Genomic DNA, 18,281 nt, shown 5'->3' with positions numbered 1-18,281 from the left:
ATTAATTCAAGCACTGGCTGAAATTTGTGTCAGCAAAGTAACAAGGCATTTATTTGTTTCATAGAAGAAACTTGACAAATCTGGAGGATATTCACCATGTTTACAATAACATTGTTCCTGACATTTTTTTCCTCCTTGTTTATTGACTCTTGGACTAAGTATCAAATCTTTGGACACTGCTCTTTTCTTTCTTGGCTTGAATGTGAGCAGGAATGGGGGTGAAAGGTAACTTTTATGGTTGATGAGGTAAGAGGAAGATCATGAAATCATTCTTGTAAGGCTTCTTTCATTTCTTAACTGAAGTATATGTCTTCCCTTTTGAAGTAAAGACCATTGGCTAATCTGTGAATTAATAAAAATTCTTGTGGAAAGTTGACTACATAAAATTACATCTGGTACTTCAATTACCATGTTGATAAAAGATTATTTGAAGGTGAGTCAAGATTCCTTGTAAGAGGCATTGCTAAATTCATGAGTCAAATAATTCCCACCTATATTGTATTGTATTTGGGGGAGCCAAGTGTGTGTGTATGAGAAATGGTGGGGACAGTAAAAGTTTTGATGTATTCAGAATGCATGTGATGGAACACACACACACAGGAGTTATGAACCAAGGTGCAATTAATTTAGATCAGAAGCTGTATATCCCAGATGGTCTGATGAAAAAGCCAATTCATAAAATGAAACCTTGCTCAAAAAGACAATTAATTTTCTGTTTTAATTTAATTATTTATTGTGAAAGATATATAGTTGACAGAATGTTGACCTGTTTTTTCTCCTTTCTTGTTTTATAATGTCATATTTTCCTGACATATGTGTTTCTCTATAAAATTTAAATAATTGCACTAAATTAAATCCTGCCAGTTTTGGGGGAAAAATCTAGTAGAGTTCTTTTCCTAAGGTGGTGATTATAACAGTTATGCATATTCAATGAATACTTAATTCTGCTTTTCAAAATAACCTATTAAGTGTTAAAGAGTAATTACATTAGCTATATTCACTAGTAAACATTTAAATATCAGCTTGTGTTCTTAGAAATGGTCTGGAAAATATGATGGCTTATTAGACATGATTCAATCAGTAATATAATGCTATTATTAAGAAATTAATGAAATTAAAATTTGTAAATGGGAATCTAGAAATTAAGATCCACAAAATAATCCTTATTAGGAATTTTAAACTTTGTTTCCCAGTAAGACAGATTTGGAAAACATTGGGAGGGTTTTAAGGTAGAGTTGAGATGATTAAATGGCTCAAGAAATTAGGTAAAGGATCGGAATTATTTAAGAATGAAATTAATAGACTGACTATTTATTTGGCTTCCTGATGGTAGCAGGTACTTTAAAAAACAAGTTTCTTTTTTAGGCATTTAATTTACCCCACAGATAAATTGGAGGATTGCAGATGAGGTCCTACTACCTTCTTTCATTGTTGACCCACTTAGTTTCCTTGCAAATGAGTCAATACTTCCAGTCTTGTCCCCAGACCTGACGAATGGTTGGTTCAGGAGTTTCTTTCCCTTATGACATAGGCCTATCCTCTTATGGCCTGCATTTTCTATATAGCCCTGCCTTTTGGTATTTACTTCACTTGGGTTAACTACTATCCTACTATTCCAATTCCCTGTTTTTTTACACAAACTTCCCAGCACTTTGACAGGCCTATACTGTGGGCACTCTCTTTCATCTCATATTCCCTCCTGAAGACCTGGTTGATTCTTCTCATCTTTATCATCTCTGAACCTTGAATGTATGACTATAATTACCTTCTTGCAAATATTTGCTTATACTTCTTTTTCTCCTACTAAACTATGGATTTGGGGAAAGAAGGAAACATACAAGTTCATTTTTGTATGCCTAATATTTCTTTAGCATATAATAGGTGCTCCATAGGTAGAGCTGAATAAATGAGTGAATTAATGAATTAGCTTCTAAACCATTAGTGCCTCCCTACTCACCTTACTTTACAATTGTTTTCTGGATAGTTTCACACTTCTCTAGGCTCCATCAGTATCCTACCAGCTTCCTGATTTTTTTATTGCTTTAATTTTCTTATTAGTTTGTTTAATTTCATTTTTGTTCTCTTATACATAAATTGTAAGCCAAAAGTCTTGTGGGACCTATGGGGCATGAAAGAATACCAAAAGAACTAATAAGTGAACAATGAAGATGTTAATTTCTAGTTTTGCATGTTTAGCCCCCGAATTCTCTTCTGAATTTCATACCCATATTTCTAGTTTGTGAATCACTTTTGAGTTTCATTTTTGGTTTTGGTTGTCACATATAGTCCCCATCACTTTAAGAGTACTTCGGGGGATCTGTTTTACTACCATCAAAACACTTAAACATCATTGCCATGTAATTCTCCTACTTAACGTTGTGCGTTGGTTTTGTTGGCTTCATCCACAAGCATATACTCTGCCTGGTCTTCAAAGCCTAGACCTGCTCTACTGCAATCTATTCACCCTTGGTTCCCACACTCTTCAGTGTGACCCCACACACGTGCATCTTGCCCTTCACAGACCCTTTGCTTGCTCCTGCTTGCAAGTCTGCTCTGTTCCTCTCAGGGAGCACACACCCGTCATCCCTTCAACATTGTGATTTCGCCTGTGCTTGAAGACTTACTGCTTCCAGGATCCCCCTTTTGGCTATTGCAGCTCACACTGAAATTTCTTGACTCTGAACTTCTACTTTACTTAGAGTTAGTTCCATGTGATTTATTGCTTAATTGCTTTCTGGTTTCTTTGTGTTCATAAAATATAAAATGTTATATGTTTGTTTTATTTCAGCAAAATTATTGTAAGCTCTAGTAGAGATAAGACCATAAACTTCTATATTTTTCCCAACTGCAATCAAGAGCCTGTTCCAATCACAGACACATAATAGTTTTCCAACAAATAGTTGGTGGTAATTGTAGTATTTTTCCAATCTTTGTCTCTTCTGGAAACTGCCTTCCACCACCACCTTGCCATTTATCTATAACACTTGAAAAAATGCTTTGCTTTATTTACCAAATTCAAAAAGATCTACTTTTTACCATTATTTAATCACCATGATACTATTTTTTTCTCTTTGTATTTCTCCTCTCACTCTTTTCTTTGATGTCTCTTAGAAATTACTCCTTCCCAGAGATACTCCTTTCTGGCCTCTCATGATAATTTATTTTCCTTGCCTTCCATTCCTTCCCAGTAAATTGTCCTCTCTGGGATTGCTTTTCTTGTATTAATACCTATTCATCAATTATAGGTTATTATTTTTACTGTTTCCTGATGTCAAACGCCAAGATGGCTTTGTCACCTCTGTGACTTACCTAATGCCTCCATATCATTCTTGTGACTCACCTAGAACCAAAACAACTTTTGCATTTTCGTGACTTTATGAGCTCCTTTAGACATGAAAATCTAAGCATTTAGATAAACATCATCAAGTAGGTCTTAAAGCAGGGTTAGTTCTAGCTTTTTAGAGGTTTTGGTTGAACCAAAATCAGATATCAAATCTGGAAATTGTGTAATTTTTTTCCTATAGATTCTCAGATTGCCTGTTAATTTTAATGAGATTTACAGTATGTAATCCACAGAATACTTCACTGATGGAGGTTATTTAAGAATTAGTGATTTGTTTCCTTACTGGGCTTATTCAGTTAAAAAGCCATATATCAGCTTGAAGAGCCTCTTGCACACTATGATTCAGCTGATGGTTAAAATAGTGATTCTTGATTTCAGAATCTCTTCACATTTGTTGCAGTTGGGCCTAGAAGATGCCGAAAACTTCTTATGCTCTGTAGCTTCCTACATAGACTTTGGAGATTAACACACCTTGCTTGGAGTTGCTTCTGTGTACAGTGTTTGAACAGTCTACCTAAGAGCCAAAGAGGAAAGCAATTAAGCACAGCATGGGGGGAGCATCTCTGGAAGATGATGTCCTTATTCAGTATAGTGACTTCAGTAAGATTGACTGTGAGGTAGCTTCATGAGTAGAATGAGGAAGGAAAACATCTACTGTATGGTTGGAGTATTATTTAACTTAAATCTTATGAAATCTTTGTCAGGAACTTTTTAAAAGAAACCTCACCTTTGCCTGTAAGGAAACTGAGGCACAGACGTTAAGTGATTGGATATGCCTTTTTTTCTTCTGCTGCTGCCATAAACTCACAGGACCACCAAAGATTCCCCAGTAGAGCAGCAGACAATCTTGCAAGCCAAGAAGATAGAAAGTACCCTCAAGGCTCCCCCAAATCTCTGATATCTCATTAGAAAAAATCATAATTCTTATTTGAGCAATGATTGCATTACAGATAGGATTACAATGATTGGGATTGCTGGGTCAAATGGTAGCTCTACTATTAACTTTTTGAGGAAATTCTAGGCTGTTTTTCAATGTGGCTGTACCATTTTACATTCTCATCAGCAGTATATTAGGGTCCTGATTCCTCCACAGTCTTGTTAACACTTGCTATTATTTGACCTTTTGTGTAGCCATCCTAATGAGTGTAAAGTAGTATCTCTGTGGTTTTAAATTGTATTTCTCTGATGGCTAATGAGCTCCAACATCTTTCTATGTGCTTGCTAGTTATTTATCAATCTTCTTGGTAGAAATGTCTACTCTGAAACTTTGCCCACTTATAATTGTGTTGTTTTTTTAATTATTAAATTATGAGTGCTCTTTGTATATTCTAGATTTGCATGTCTTCTCATGTAAATGATTTACAAATAGTTTTTCTGATTCAGTGAGTTGTCTTTTTACTTTCTTGATAAGGCCCTTTGAAGCACAAAAGTGTTTAATTTAGATGAAAAGTCCAATTTGTCTATTTTTAAAATTTCTGTGCTTTTGGTGTCATATCTAAGAAAACATTCCCAAATCTCCAGTCATGAAGATTTATCTCTGTGTTGTATTCTAAGAGATTTATAAGTTTTAACTCTTTTGCTTTTATTTTGATCCATTTGGAGTTAGCTTTTGTATATGGTGTGAGGTTGGAGTCCAAATTCATTCTTTTGGATGTGGTCCCAGCACCATTTGTTGAAAAGATAATTATTTCTCCATTTAATGACCTTGGCACCCTGTTGAAAATCAATTGACCATAGGTAGATGGGTTTATTTCTAGACTCTCAATTATATTCCATTGATCTGTATGTCTATCTTTATGCCAGTACCACAATGTCTTTATTACAATTGCTTTGTAGTAAATTTTGAAATTGGAAAGTGTGAGGCCTCCAACTGTGTTCTTCTTATTCAAAATTGTTTTAGTATTCTGGATTTCTTGAGTTCCCATATGAATTTTAAAATTGGCTTGTCAATTTCTGCAAAGAAGCCAGCTAGGATTCTGATATACATTGCAATGCATCTCTAGATCAACTTGGGGTATATTGCCCTCTTAGCAATATTATGGCTTCTGATCTGTGAACCTCAGATATCTTTCGCTTTTTAAAAGATATTCTTTCATTTTATTCAACAATATTTTGTTCTTTTCAGAGTATAAGTTTTGCAGTTCTTTTGTTAAATTTACTTGTAAATATTTTACTATTTTGATGCAAATGCAAATATAATTTTCTTAATTTCATTTTTTGATTGTTTATTACAAGTGTATAGAAATGCAATTGATTTTTATATATTGGTCTTGTATCTTGCAACCTTGCTGAACTTGCCTCTTAGTTCTAATTGTTTTTTAGTGGATTCCTTAGGATTTTCTTTATACACTTTCTTTCATTTTATAATCTTACTTTACATAAGTAGAACGGTCTTGACATAAACTCCTTGAAGCATGTGACAGTCATTTGCTTTAAGGTTTTGATGTCAGGGTCTCCTGGAGTTCTGAATCAAAAGAACTTCTTTGGAAATACAGTCGCCATTTACCTCCCAGCTGTGAAAAGCCAAAAAAACCCAAACTAGGCTGATCCTCCTGTGTTGACCTGAGGTCATTCTGTGCCTGTCAAACCAAATAACACGTTCAATCTTTTGTATATTTTGAAGACTCAGAAACCCAGAAATTTTTAGAACCTCTTTCTCACTCTAATTAAAACCTACTGCTCTGTCAATGGGAAAGAATGAGTCCAGACATTCTGAAAACCGTACAAATGTGTTTACATTTTAGTGGGGGCTTCCTGCATCTTTAACCTCTTCAAATTGACATAGGTAAGATCTTGTGTAATAACACATTTGCAAGTATGCAGATTCATTTTCAAATGAATACAATCTGATTTAGAAAATATTAACTGACTATCATAGTAGACTATGGATAATTCTCTAATAATTAATTACAGGTTAACATTTTTAAAACTCAAAGACTATACTTTAAGCCACATTATGCTCTACTTTAGCCTAATACAAGGGAGAAATTTGGAGGGGGCCCTCCTAGCTTTCTAGTCTCATTACTCCCAAATTAGAAACATTACCAGCCTAACACTAACTGTGGGGTCTAAAATGAAGTTATTTTGGCAGCTCTAGAGTTTTCTTGTCTCGGTTAACAGAAGATTGGCCTTTGTGCAGCTTAAATAATCAAATCTTAGAGGAAATTGACTTGCTTTTAAATTATCTACAAATGTTAGCCCTTAGAAGATTATATAGCCATATATATTAGCTGTTAACCAATCCATGTGAAGCTGATGGACTTTGTGATTCAGTGGATAATAAGCATTAGTTTTTGCTGCTTTGATCTTATGTTTATCAATATAGACCAAAATACGACAGAGAGAGAGATAGACAGAGAGATAGAGAGAGAGACACAGAGAAGAAAAAGAAAGTGTTGAAAAATCTTAAAAGTCCAACACGTCAAAGCTAATCATTTTGTTGAATTGTTGCTATTACCTTGATACTTGATATATTCTGTTAGCGATTTTATCATATGGGTATTTAGAAGCTCATTTCATGTAACTACTTCCTGCTTACTCATCCCATTTACTTTTGTATCCATTTATTACTTATATACCATTTTGACCCAGATAGCAAGGAAATGTGAAAACATTTAAAAATCTTGAACTTTTATAGTAAAACAACAACAATAACAACAACAAAAAGCCAAAAAACCAGGGAGTTCTGGTCCCAAATTTCCAAAAGGAAATTATAAATTAGTCTATAAGAACTGATTTTCAGACCAAATAGTCCAGTATAGTAGAGCTATAAGCACCAATGAACAGAAGAAACATAATCATGTATCACCTCACCCAGCAAATATACTCTGCTAGAAAACTGGTGAGATCTCAGCTTTGACTGCCACAGAGAGCAGCCCATCTGCTGCAGTCCAGGAAAGAACTGTGTAATTATCTGTGATTAAGTCCTCCTTTCACCTTGGTGATTGCAAGAATTGTCAGTGGGGGAGAAAGATCCTATCCCAGTTTTACCCTAGACTCAGGCTTTTTAATCATATTGTTGAGTGACTCCTGAGTATAAACTAGCTTTTGAACACTTTGGGTCATTTTTAATGTTTTGATTTGTTTTCATCATTGCTTGCCATTTCAGTATGTGTCATGTTTGAGTCAGTCAAGAAGCAGCTTTTCCACTTAGCAAACAGAATTGTGAAAAAAATATACATGGTCCACTTTCTAGGGAGTCTTGTAGCAGCTATTGGTCAAATTACAGTAGTTTTTCTCTTAATTTCTGATGTTAATTCCCACAATTAAGATAACTTTAGTTTGTGGAATGTCATCAGATATTAAAGTCTTACAACATGTCTCCCAATTTCTTCTAGGGCATCCCTGGAAAGTTGAAATAACAGGAATATGTCAAAGCTATATGTATTTAATTTGAAATTTTGGAAAACTATGGCTTAAGATACTGCATATGCTTTCCATATGAATATGCAAAATATCCTAGGCATGAAAGGCTCTGTTATATATCATATTTTATACGTACACTAATCTGAATATATATGTATGTACCTTGATGAATTTTTTTTTTTTTTTTTTTTTTTTTTTTGAGATGGAGTCTCTCTCTGTTGCCCAGGCTATAGTTCAGTGGCACGATCTCAGCTCACTGCAACCTCTGCCTCCTGGGTTCAAGCAATCTTCCTGCCTCAGCCCCCCAGTAACTAGGATTACAGGCATGCACCACAACGCCTGGCTAATTTTTGTATTTTTAGTAGAGACAAGATTTCACTGTGCTGGCCAGTCTGGCCTCAAACTCCTGACCTCAGATTATCCACCCACCTTGTCCTCCCAAAGTGCTAGGATTACAGGCGTGAGCCATTGCGCTCGTCCTGATGAATTCTTATTATAACAATTTAACTTACTTTAAACCTGACATTTTAAGTAATGCATCACTTTGTTTATATAAAATATATTTGGTATATTTCCTGATGTATTAGTCCATTTTCATGCTGCTGATAAAGACATACCCAAGACTGGGAAGAAAAAGAGGTTTAATTGGACTTACAGTTCCACATGGCTGGGGAGGCCTCAGAATCATGGTGGGAGGTGAAAGGCACTTCTTACATGGTGGCAGCAAGAAAAAATGAGGAAGAAGTAAAAGCAGAAACCCCTGATAAACCCATTAGATCTCATGAGACTTATTAACTATTACAAGACTAGCATGGGGAAGACCGACCCCCATGATTCCATAAGACCGACCTCCATGATTCCCCTGGGTCCCTTCCACAACATGTGGGAATTCTGTGAGATACAATTCAAGTTGAGATTTGGGTGAGGACACAGCCAAACCATATCATTCCACCCCTGGCCCCTCCAAATCTCATGTCCTCACATTTCAAAACCAATCATGCCTTCCCAACAGTTCCCCAAAGTCTTAACTCATTTCAGCATTAACCCAAAAGTCCAGTCCAAAGTCTCATTTGAGACAAGGCAAGCCCCTTCTGCCTATGAGTTGGTAAAATCAAAAGCAAACTAGTTATGTCCTAGATACAGTGGGGGTACAGGTATTGGGTAAATACAACCATTTCACATGGGAGAAATTGGCCAAAACAAAGCAGTTACAGGGCCCATGCAAGTCCATAATCCAGTCTGGCAGTCACATTTTAAAACTCCAAAATGATCTCCTTTGACTGCAGGTCTCACATCCAGGTCATGCTGATGCAAGAGGTAAGTTCTTATGGTCTCAGGCAGCTCTGCCCCTGTGGCTTTGCAGGGTACAGCCTCCCTCCTGGCTACTTTCATGGGCTAGCATTGAGTGTCTGTGACTTTTCCAGGCACACAGTGCAAGCTGTCAGTGGATCTACCATTCTGGGTTCTGGAAGATGGTGGCCCTCTTCTCACAGTTCCACTAGGGAGTGCCCCTTTAGGGACTATGTCTGGGGGCTCCAACCCCACATTTCCCTTCTGCACTGCCCTAGCAGAGGTTCTCCATGAGGGCCCCATCCCTGCAGCAAACTTCTGCCCGGGTATCTAGGCATTTCCAAACATCTTATGAAATCTAGGCGGAGGTTCCGCAACCTCAGTTCTTGACATCTGTGCACCCACAGGCTCAACACCATGTGGAAGCTGCCACAGTTTGGGGCTTCCACCCTCTGAAGCCACAGCCTGAGCTGCACACTGGCCCTATTCAGCCATGGTTTAAATGGCTAGGGCACAGGGCACCAATTCCCCAATCTGCATACAGCATGGGGACCCTGGGTCTGGCCCATGAAACCACTTTTTCCTCGTGATGGGAGGGGCTGCTGCGAAGGTCTCTGACATGGCCCGAAGACATTTTATCCATGGTCTTGGGGATTAACGTTAGGTTCCTTGCTACTTATGCAAAGTTCTGCAGCTGGCTTGAATTTCTCCCCAGAAAATGGGTTTTTCTTTACTATTGCATAGTCAGTCTGCAATTTTTCAAAACTTTTTTGCTCTGCTTCCCTTATAAAACTGAATGCCTTTAACAGAACCCAAGTCACGTCTTGAATGCTTTGGTGCTCAGAAATTTCTTCCGCCACATACCCTAAATCATCTTTTTCAAGTTCAAAGTTCCCACAAATCTCTAGGGCAGGGGCAAAATGCTACCAGTCTCTTTGCTGAAACATAACAAGAGTCACCTTTCCTCCAGTCCCCAAGTCCCTCATCTTTATCTGAGACCAACTCAGCCTGGACCTTATTGTCAATATCGCTATCAGCATTTTGGGCAAAGCCATTCAACAAGCCTCTAGGAAGTTCCAAACTTTCCCACATTTTCCTGTCTTCTTCTGAGCCCTCCAAACTGTTCTAATCTATGCCTGTTACCCAGTTCCAAAATTGCTTCCACATTTTGAGATATCTTTTCAGCAACATCCCACTCTACTGGTACCAATTTACTGTATTAGTTCATTTTTACACTGCTGATAAAGACATACCAGAGACTGAGAAGAAAAAGAGGTTTAATTAGACTTACAGTTCCACATGGCTGGGGAGGCCTCAGAATCTTGGCGGGAGGTGAAAGGCACTTCTTACATGGCAGTGACAAGAGAAAATGAGGAAGAAGCAAAAGCAGAAACCCCTGATAAACCCATCAGATCTTTTGAGACTTGTTAACTATCATAAGAATAGCACAGGAAAGACTGGCCCCCATTATTCAATTACCTTCCCCTGGGTCCCTTCTACAACATGTGGGAATTCTGGGAGATACAATTCAAGTTGAGATTTGGGTGGGGACACAGCCAAAGCATATCACTTGACATTTTATTTACTGTTTTCAATTAGAGAAAAATAAAACATTCTCTCATGGATAGGCAACATTTAGAAACAAGTTCCAAATCTGTGCTGTAATTACAACTTTGATAATTGTCCTATCAATTTAGCTGCTTTGATGAGGATACTCCTGGAACTTATTAATAGGCTTCTTGTCAAACTACAAAAAAGATGCTTGTTTTCCAGGAGAGTAACTATCTGGTAAATCTAAAAGTACATTAAATTCTTCAGGTACAAGTATCCAGGAGCAGAGAGAGAACACAACCTAGTTCTATGCTAATAAAATAGGCATTTTCTCTCACTGAATGCTGTGCATTCCCCGTCTAACTCTAAAGGTTGTACTGTGATTAAAAACTCAGGAAGAACTTTTATTATTCTCATCAGAGGTAAAAAGGTAGCTTTATGATACCCTCTGGGTAGGAGCTTACACAGCTGGGCCAATTAAATCATGTTGAGAAACAGCAACTAAGCAAACTTGCCTATTTGATTTGCCTGATTTCCCATGTTTGCTGTGATCAGTGGCTTTCTCTTTTGTCCATTCCTTGGGTTCCTGATTTGACTTTCCCTCTAGGCATTAGATTTTATCTTTGGAGGCATCCTTCTATGACCATTCATTTTTGGACCAAGCCTGGATTTACAATTCTGTTACTGGCCCAGACTTCATTTCTATCCAGTTTCATTCCACTGTGCTATAGTTTACAACATATAATTTGACTTATAAATAATTCCTGACTATGGATTTAAAGACTGAAAATAGATCAATAGAAACTTTGAAAATGTTAACATCTTCATTTCTTTTCTCACTGTGGAAATAGATAATGTTTAGCTTAAAAATCTGCATTTTTTTTGGTGATATATGGGGTTGAAAGACTTATTCCTGGAATTTATTGTTGAGGAGACAGCCTGTTGCTATCTGCCATACCTTGGTTTACTTTGTATAAAATGAGCTGCTTTTTAAGTAATGAGCTCTTTCTATGTTCAGCTTAAATTGCTGTCTTAGACCCTTCATCAGAGTTCCCCACTCTGCCTCATTCCCCTTTTTGCTCACTTGCAGTCTTTGACATAACCCTGGGAGGCAACTGGCATCATATATACTTTGCTTTGTTGTCTCCTGCTTCAATTCTGACTGGGTACCCAGTCTGCTCACTTTGCTTCTATCTTAAACAGGTTGAGACACACCAGAAACTTAGTACCAAGTTATGTATGTTGTAAGTTAATTGAGATTCCTCTTCTTGATTAAAATATACATCTTTAGAGCAGTGTTTTCCAGAATATTCCATAAAACAGATTTGGGTACAGATGTCCCTGCTTAATAATAGAGGGTTGATACATGGAAAGGACAGAAGTTTGGACATTTAACTTATCACATTTGGTATAGATTGGGTGTTAATTATAAGAGATTAAAGGCATACTCAATTCTATAGTGTAAATGCATCACTGTATCATTAGGTTTTTGAGGTGAGCAAGGTAATGTTCGCACTAAACAATTATGATTTAGGAAAGCTTAGATAGTTATTTTTTAGAACATAATTTAAGTATTTTTTTCCTTTTCTCATTCTGTAATAAAACAATAATTATTGCTGAATAAAATAACTGACCACACATTATCTTAACAGATTAATTCTTTTAATCCTCACCTTAAGGTAACTCAATTGATTCTGGTTAAATCTTCCTTTTTTCATCAGAATTATAAAAATTCCAGTGGTAATGTTTCTTGCAATATGTTTTATAAAAATTTTATTTGGAAAGTTTGAAAAATTTCTACACATAATTGAAAAGATAAGTTGGGCACAGTGATGCCTGCCTGTAGTCCCAGCTACTCAGGAATCTGAGGCAAGAAGGATTGCCAGAGGCTAGGAAGTTGAGGACAGAGTGTGCTATGATCATGCCTGGGAAGAGCCACTGCACTCCTGCCTGGACAACTTAGCAAGACTGCATCTTTTTTGAAAAGAAAGGAAGGAAGGAAGGAAGGAAGGAAGGAAGGAAGGAAGGAAGGCAGGCAGGCAGGCGGGCGAATGGCATTGGGGATAACAATTTAATCAGAGTAGTAAAATGATCATTCTATGGGTATCAAACAAATAATTGAAAATTGTATACTTCAAACAAGTGAATTAAATAATTGATATTCTGATATAAAGTCAGATTTAACAAGAGTTTCTACATGAAAAGTTTTGTAAATAGGTCAGAACTGATTTACTACTAATAAGAGAATTCTCTTTGTAACAGGCCAGCACCTACTGAAGCCTTTCTTTCTTTTAATACTGCAAACATGTTTGCTGTTTAAAACTGGGAAACCAGCTACCCCTGAAATCATGCTGCCATTTTTTCCTCATTAGCCCTTTGGTCTGGTCTTCCTTGGAGAAGTTGATGTCCCCCAATAGATAGACTAACAGTGCAGTTGGAGAAGCAGAGTTTTACTCAATTAATTATATTTATTTGCCCTGCTGTGGTTGGCCAATCACACTTCTTACTTAAGAGGAATGGTAGTTTTGCCTTAAGGTAGGAGTATCTCAGGAAATGCAGGAAACTAAGGCAACACAACTAATATTCCAGCTGTAATAACAAGTCCAAGGGTTCTACCTCTCAGGGAAAACTATTGGCACACTGCCTTCTTTACACTTGCAGCCCTTTCAGGCCTCAGGCAAGTGTTATTCTGAGGTGAAGGAGGCTGTTCAGGGTGACGTAATTTCTCTGCCTTTCTCCATGTCGCTTTGAGCCAAGTCTATGGTGAGATAAAATGCCTGTTTCAGGCAGCAGCCATCTCTCCAAAGCTTTGTAGCAGAGTTAGCTTTATTTAATGTGCTGTTAGGAAGGATAGGGGGAAAAAAGAGACCTAGCTTCTTAATAAGAACTTGAAGTGCCATTCATTTAACAAATCTTATTGAATACATACTATGTAACTGGCACTGTGACCCTTGTGCTTTTAAAATTTATTTGGAAGGGAGACACTGTGACAGCAGGGAGGGGGAACTTTTTCTTTGAGTGTATTGTTGTATTTGAGATTACTGTCCTTTGCCAGACTAGATAATTAAGAATAAAAAGCTATGTTCACCTCTACCATTTCTTTCAGTTAGGTGAAAGTAATTTCTCTCTCCCTTCTTCAAATAGCTCTCACTGAAATTTGGCCTAGTTTCCTCAATAGCAGTTTTAGATATATAGTGAGAAAAGCTGATATGTGTGCTTTGGCCATTTTCCCCATGACTAATTTTTCTTGTTTTATAGTGTTATCGCCCACTCAGAGAAAGTAATAGCACTATTCATTTTAAACAATTGCTTGTTACATCTGGATTTAGTCAGATGAAGATCCAAATCATGACAGCTCTTTGGATCCCAGTTGTCTAATATATCATAGAATCAGAGGTCAGCCTCAGTGAGATAGAAACAGGACTCTTAGCTACAATAGTGGGCTATCAACATTTTAACTTTCTATTTCAGTTTTCATTTCTCCTCTTGCCTGCAATATTGGCTTAGGTATTCTCTAATTCTGCCTCTGTCTTTGGTTACTTTTGCTCACATGTGAAAAACATAATTTAATTTGTGTTGAATTTATTTCAGCAAACTGTTATGTTAGTTAGCTAAGTAAAAGTCCAATTTAACAAACTCTAAAATTTCCAGAATCTTTCATTGTAACATGTTAAATGATAATGAATATACCCTCTGCTAATTAGACTTAGTAATAAAAAAAGCAACTGTCCAGCCTTTTCTTGTTAATCAGTCAGCAAATTAAAAAATCTGTTGAACCAATCTCACCACTTTGGGAGGCCGAGGCGGGTGGATCAGGAGTTCAGGAGTTCGAGACCAGCCTGGCCAACATGGCAAAACCCCGTCTCTGCTAAAAATACAAAAATTAGATGGGCATGGTGGCAGGCGCCTGTAATCCCAGCTACTTGGGAGGCTGAGACAGGAGAATCTCTTGAATTCGGGAGGTGTAGGTTGCAATGAGCCCAGATCGTGCCACTGCACTCCAACCTGGGTGACAGGGTGAGACTCCATCTGGGACCCGAGCGGGTGGCGGAGGGGGGTAGTATTTTCTCTCTCTCTCTCTCTCTTTTTTTTTTTTTTTTTTTTTTTGATACGGAGTCGCGCTCTGTCGCCCAGGCTGGAGTGCAGTGGTGTGATCTCAGCTCACTGCAACCTCTGCCTCCTGGGTTCAAACGATTCTCCTAAAAAAAAAAAAAAAAAAAAAAAAAGTATCTTGACCTAGTTGAAGCCCCTGCTAGCACTTGGGGTGTCTTTGTAAGAATTAGCAAAAAGTGCTCCCTCTGCGCAGAGCAAGTGAAATAAAGGCTTTCTCCAAAGAGGCTGCAGTTTCTTTGGCTGAGAGGGAGGCGACCTTGGCCCTCCCTACACACTGGGCCCGGTGCTCCTGTGTAGACCACAACCTTCCTGACCATCATGGCAGCCCTGTTCCTGGTACGGGAAGGCAGGAAGTAGAATTCCGTACCGCTCTGAGCTCTTCCCATCTTCACATTTCTGGAGGTTTTCTTATTTTTATTTTTTATTTTTATTTAATGGCGTTAATTCTTTTTGTTGGTAGTTATAAATGAGAAGGAAAGCCGGATAATTACTATTGGATTTTAGGATAAACAAAGTGGAATAACCGTGGTGGCAGTTCAATGCAGGGTTTCCCCTCCAACATGCAATGTTAGGAAGCACATAGCAGGCTTAAAAAAAAAAAAAAAAGAATTCCTGGATAGTAATCTAAAGAATCACTCAGAAGGATTTGTTTATTTTTAAGAATGTATTATAAAATGTTATTATCAAATGACTGATTCTATGGCCAATGTACACACACACACACACGTACAGAATAAAACTTCTCTGGTATGTGTTATTTATGATTATGTATTCATAATTATAACGAAGCTAAGTCACCATTATGTTTTCTGCTTTAAAGTATCAGAAGCTGCTACCTTGCCATGAAAAAGTATTACATGCTTCTCCAATTGCTCTCCCACCATATTTATCCAACAGGAAAGGAATGAATAATAAAACTTTGGGCTTTTTTTCCCCTCTTCTTTTTCCAGGTGATGTGTTCCACCTCACTGCCCCCAGTAAATTCACCTTCGAGGAGGCTGCAAAAGAGTGTGAAAACCAGGACGCCAGGCTGGCAACAGTGGGGGAACTCCAGGCGGCGTGGAGGAACGGCTTTGACCAGTGCGATTACGGGTGGCTGTCGGATGCCAGCGTGCGCCACCCTGTGACTGTGGCCAGGGCCCAGTGTGGAGGTGGTCTACTTGGGGTGAGAACCCTGTATCGTTTTGAGAACCAGACAGGCTTCCCTCCCCCTGATAGCAGATTTGATGCCTACTGCTTTAAACGTAAGTGTTTGATACCTTTTTAAAAATTACAGATTAAAAAAAAATGCTTCGAAGCATGCATTGATGTTCAACTAGCCGTTGGAATGGATTCCATGTCTTGCAGTTTGTGCACGGAATGGAAACAGTTCAGTGATTTTCAAAAGCAAGCAAACTGAACAGCAGTGATATGGTTAAAACCACAGGAATTTTGACAAATGGATTTTTAGAGGGGTGAGGAAATATCAGGTTAAGCTTTAACTGTGCTCTGTTCTGTCCAGAGCCACAGAGCATATTTCTGAGTATTTTATATTAATTGCAGTCCCTAAATTTTGCAATTTGCTTATTGGTGCTACATTGCCGAGGCCAAGTGAGGCTGAGTTAAATCCTTAAGATTGTTTATTTTGTCTTTGGTATCACTCTCTTTCTTTGAGATGGCAGAGAATTTAAATTTTAGTAATTACAGGTGAGTACTTGAAGCTGACATGGATACTCAAAAAGTCATAACTAAAAACGAGCTATACTATCAATAAAAATCTCCATTTATTTCAAGTAATGGAAATTCATGCCTTCTAATCATTCTGTAATATCATATTGAAGTACAGTATGTGTTCTTTGCAGCCTATAACAGAGTATCTTTAGTTAGGTTTACTAATTAACATTGTTTTTTTTAAATGATGTTTCTCAACATTCATAATTATTTTAATTTTCCAGATGTCCTCAAATAATGTTAGCAATAGTCACATGATAAAGTATCATAATTGTAGTATGCAAATCAAACGAGCCAAGTAATCTAGCATCTCATTGGAATATTTACTGAACCATCTGTACTGTGCTACTAAACAAAGATCTCCCAGAATTTTGGTGACCTTGGGTATATCCAAGACAGAGTCAGGTTATGTTGAAACAAATTTGTAAACAATTTTGACTAAATTTCCAATGTATCTTGTTACAGCAATATGTCACTAAAATGAGTACAAAATGTACTAGCTTATTATATAATTGATTTCTAGAGTGAAATACAAAGGCATTTTTAAGCAACCAAAAAGACACAGACTGTGATGTTGTAAGTAGTCAGTAGAATGGATGTTCGTGCAACCAAAAGGTTTGTTTTCACACTTTTATCTCCTAGCTAACAAGCCTCTGCTTGGATCTCCTCCCTTAGTCTCAACTTGAGTGTTAAAGCCATGTGTTGTGTATTAGCTTGATACAAGCTGGTCAATCCATAAAGGCTGTAGAAATGCTAGCTTTTGTTCTCAGGCCCTGAAACAACAGAATTCTTCCTTAATCATTTTCAGGAAAACAACAATAACATAAACCTTATCTCTAAAAGTAGACAGATGTACATTCCTTTAAGCCACATTGTCACAACAATGATTTTTCAACTACTTCAGGCTCTAAAATCAGTTTTACATTACGTGACTGACATAATTAAGGCACAAAATCAGATTGGTATGCTGTGGGGAAGGCGTTGGAGAGGTTAAATTAGGGAAGGAGTAGAATTATCCAGCCTGACTTCCTTATTTGATATTTTCTTGTGCTTTATTAATAAAACTGGCACCGGAAAACTTTTAAACAACATTTTTCATCTCTCTGTGGGTAAAATTTAAATCAAAGCCTGTCTATAGCCACGAAGACTATTATTAAAGAATTTATCCTGATGTGTTTTAAATTATTTATTTAATTGAAAAATACACATGAAATAACAAAGTACTTATGTTTAAATAGAGTAACCACCTACTAAAAATCTGCACAAAATTCAAAAAATGTTTAAAAGTTTATATTCATTTTTATCTCTCTAATTCATTTCGTGTATATAACTTGTAAATATAATGGATTCATGTTTTGCTTTTTTCCCCACCTAAGCATGTGGCTAGATTCTTATTTATTTCCTACTTAAGATGTTATTATATTCAGAATTCATTCAGTACATAGAAAGTTAAAAGAGTTTAGCCATATAGAAACCTTTCTCTTTTTTTTGAGACAGAGTCTCGCTCTGTTGCCCAGGCTGGAGTGCAGTGGTGCCATCTCCGCTCACTTCAAGCTCCGCCTCCCGGGTTCATGCCATTCTCCTGCCGCAGCCTCCCAAGTAGCTGGGACTACAGGTGCCCACCACCACACCCGGCTAATTTTTTTGTCTTTTTTAGTAGAGACAGGGTTTCACTGTGTTAGCCAGGATGGCCTCGATATCCTGACCTAGTGATCTGCCCACCTCGGCCTCCCAAAGTGCTGGGATTACAGGCTTGAGCCACCGCGCCAAGCCTAGAAGCCTTTCTTAAACCACATATAATGCCAATAGTTTTCCAAAATTTCTAATTTATTTTTCAAACTTTTTTTTAGTGTGTGTGTATATATATACACACACACACACTTTTTTTTTTTTTTTTTTTTTTGAGATG

At 37.4% G+C, this 18,281-nt stretch overlaps 1 protein-coding gene across 2 annotated transcripts in view; it reads left to right on the top strand.

The window, feature by feature from the left end:
• The window catches only part of VCAN (versican), a 110,939-nt gene that overhangs the window by 24,768 nt on the left and 67,890 nt on the right, over positions 1-18,281 (top strand). For both annotated transcript variants that reach the window (XM_007977402.3, XM_007977392.3), the window contains exon 6: positions 15,613-15,906. In XM_007977402.3, coding sequence (XP_007975593.3) covers positions 15,613-15,906 — 294 coding nt within the window. The remainder of the gene's footprint in view (positions 1-15,612; positions 15,907-18,281) is intronic.

Source organism: Chlorocebus sabaeus, chromosome 4 (assembly GCF_047675955.1).
Source record: "Chlorocebus sabaeus isolate Y175 chromosome 4, mChlSab1.0.hap1, whole genome shotgun sequence".
In the NCBI taxonomy this organism is placed as follows: Eukaryota; Metazoa; Chordata; class Mammalia; order Primates; family Cercopithecidae; genus Chlorocebus; species Chlorocebus sabaeus.
This window is presented reverse-complemented; position numbering and strand designations above follow the sequence as displayed.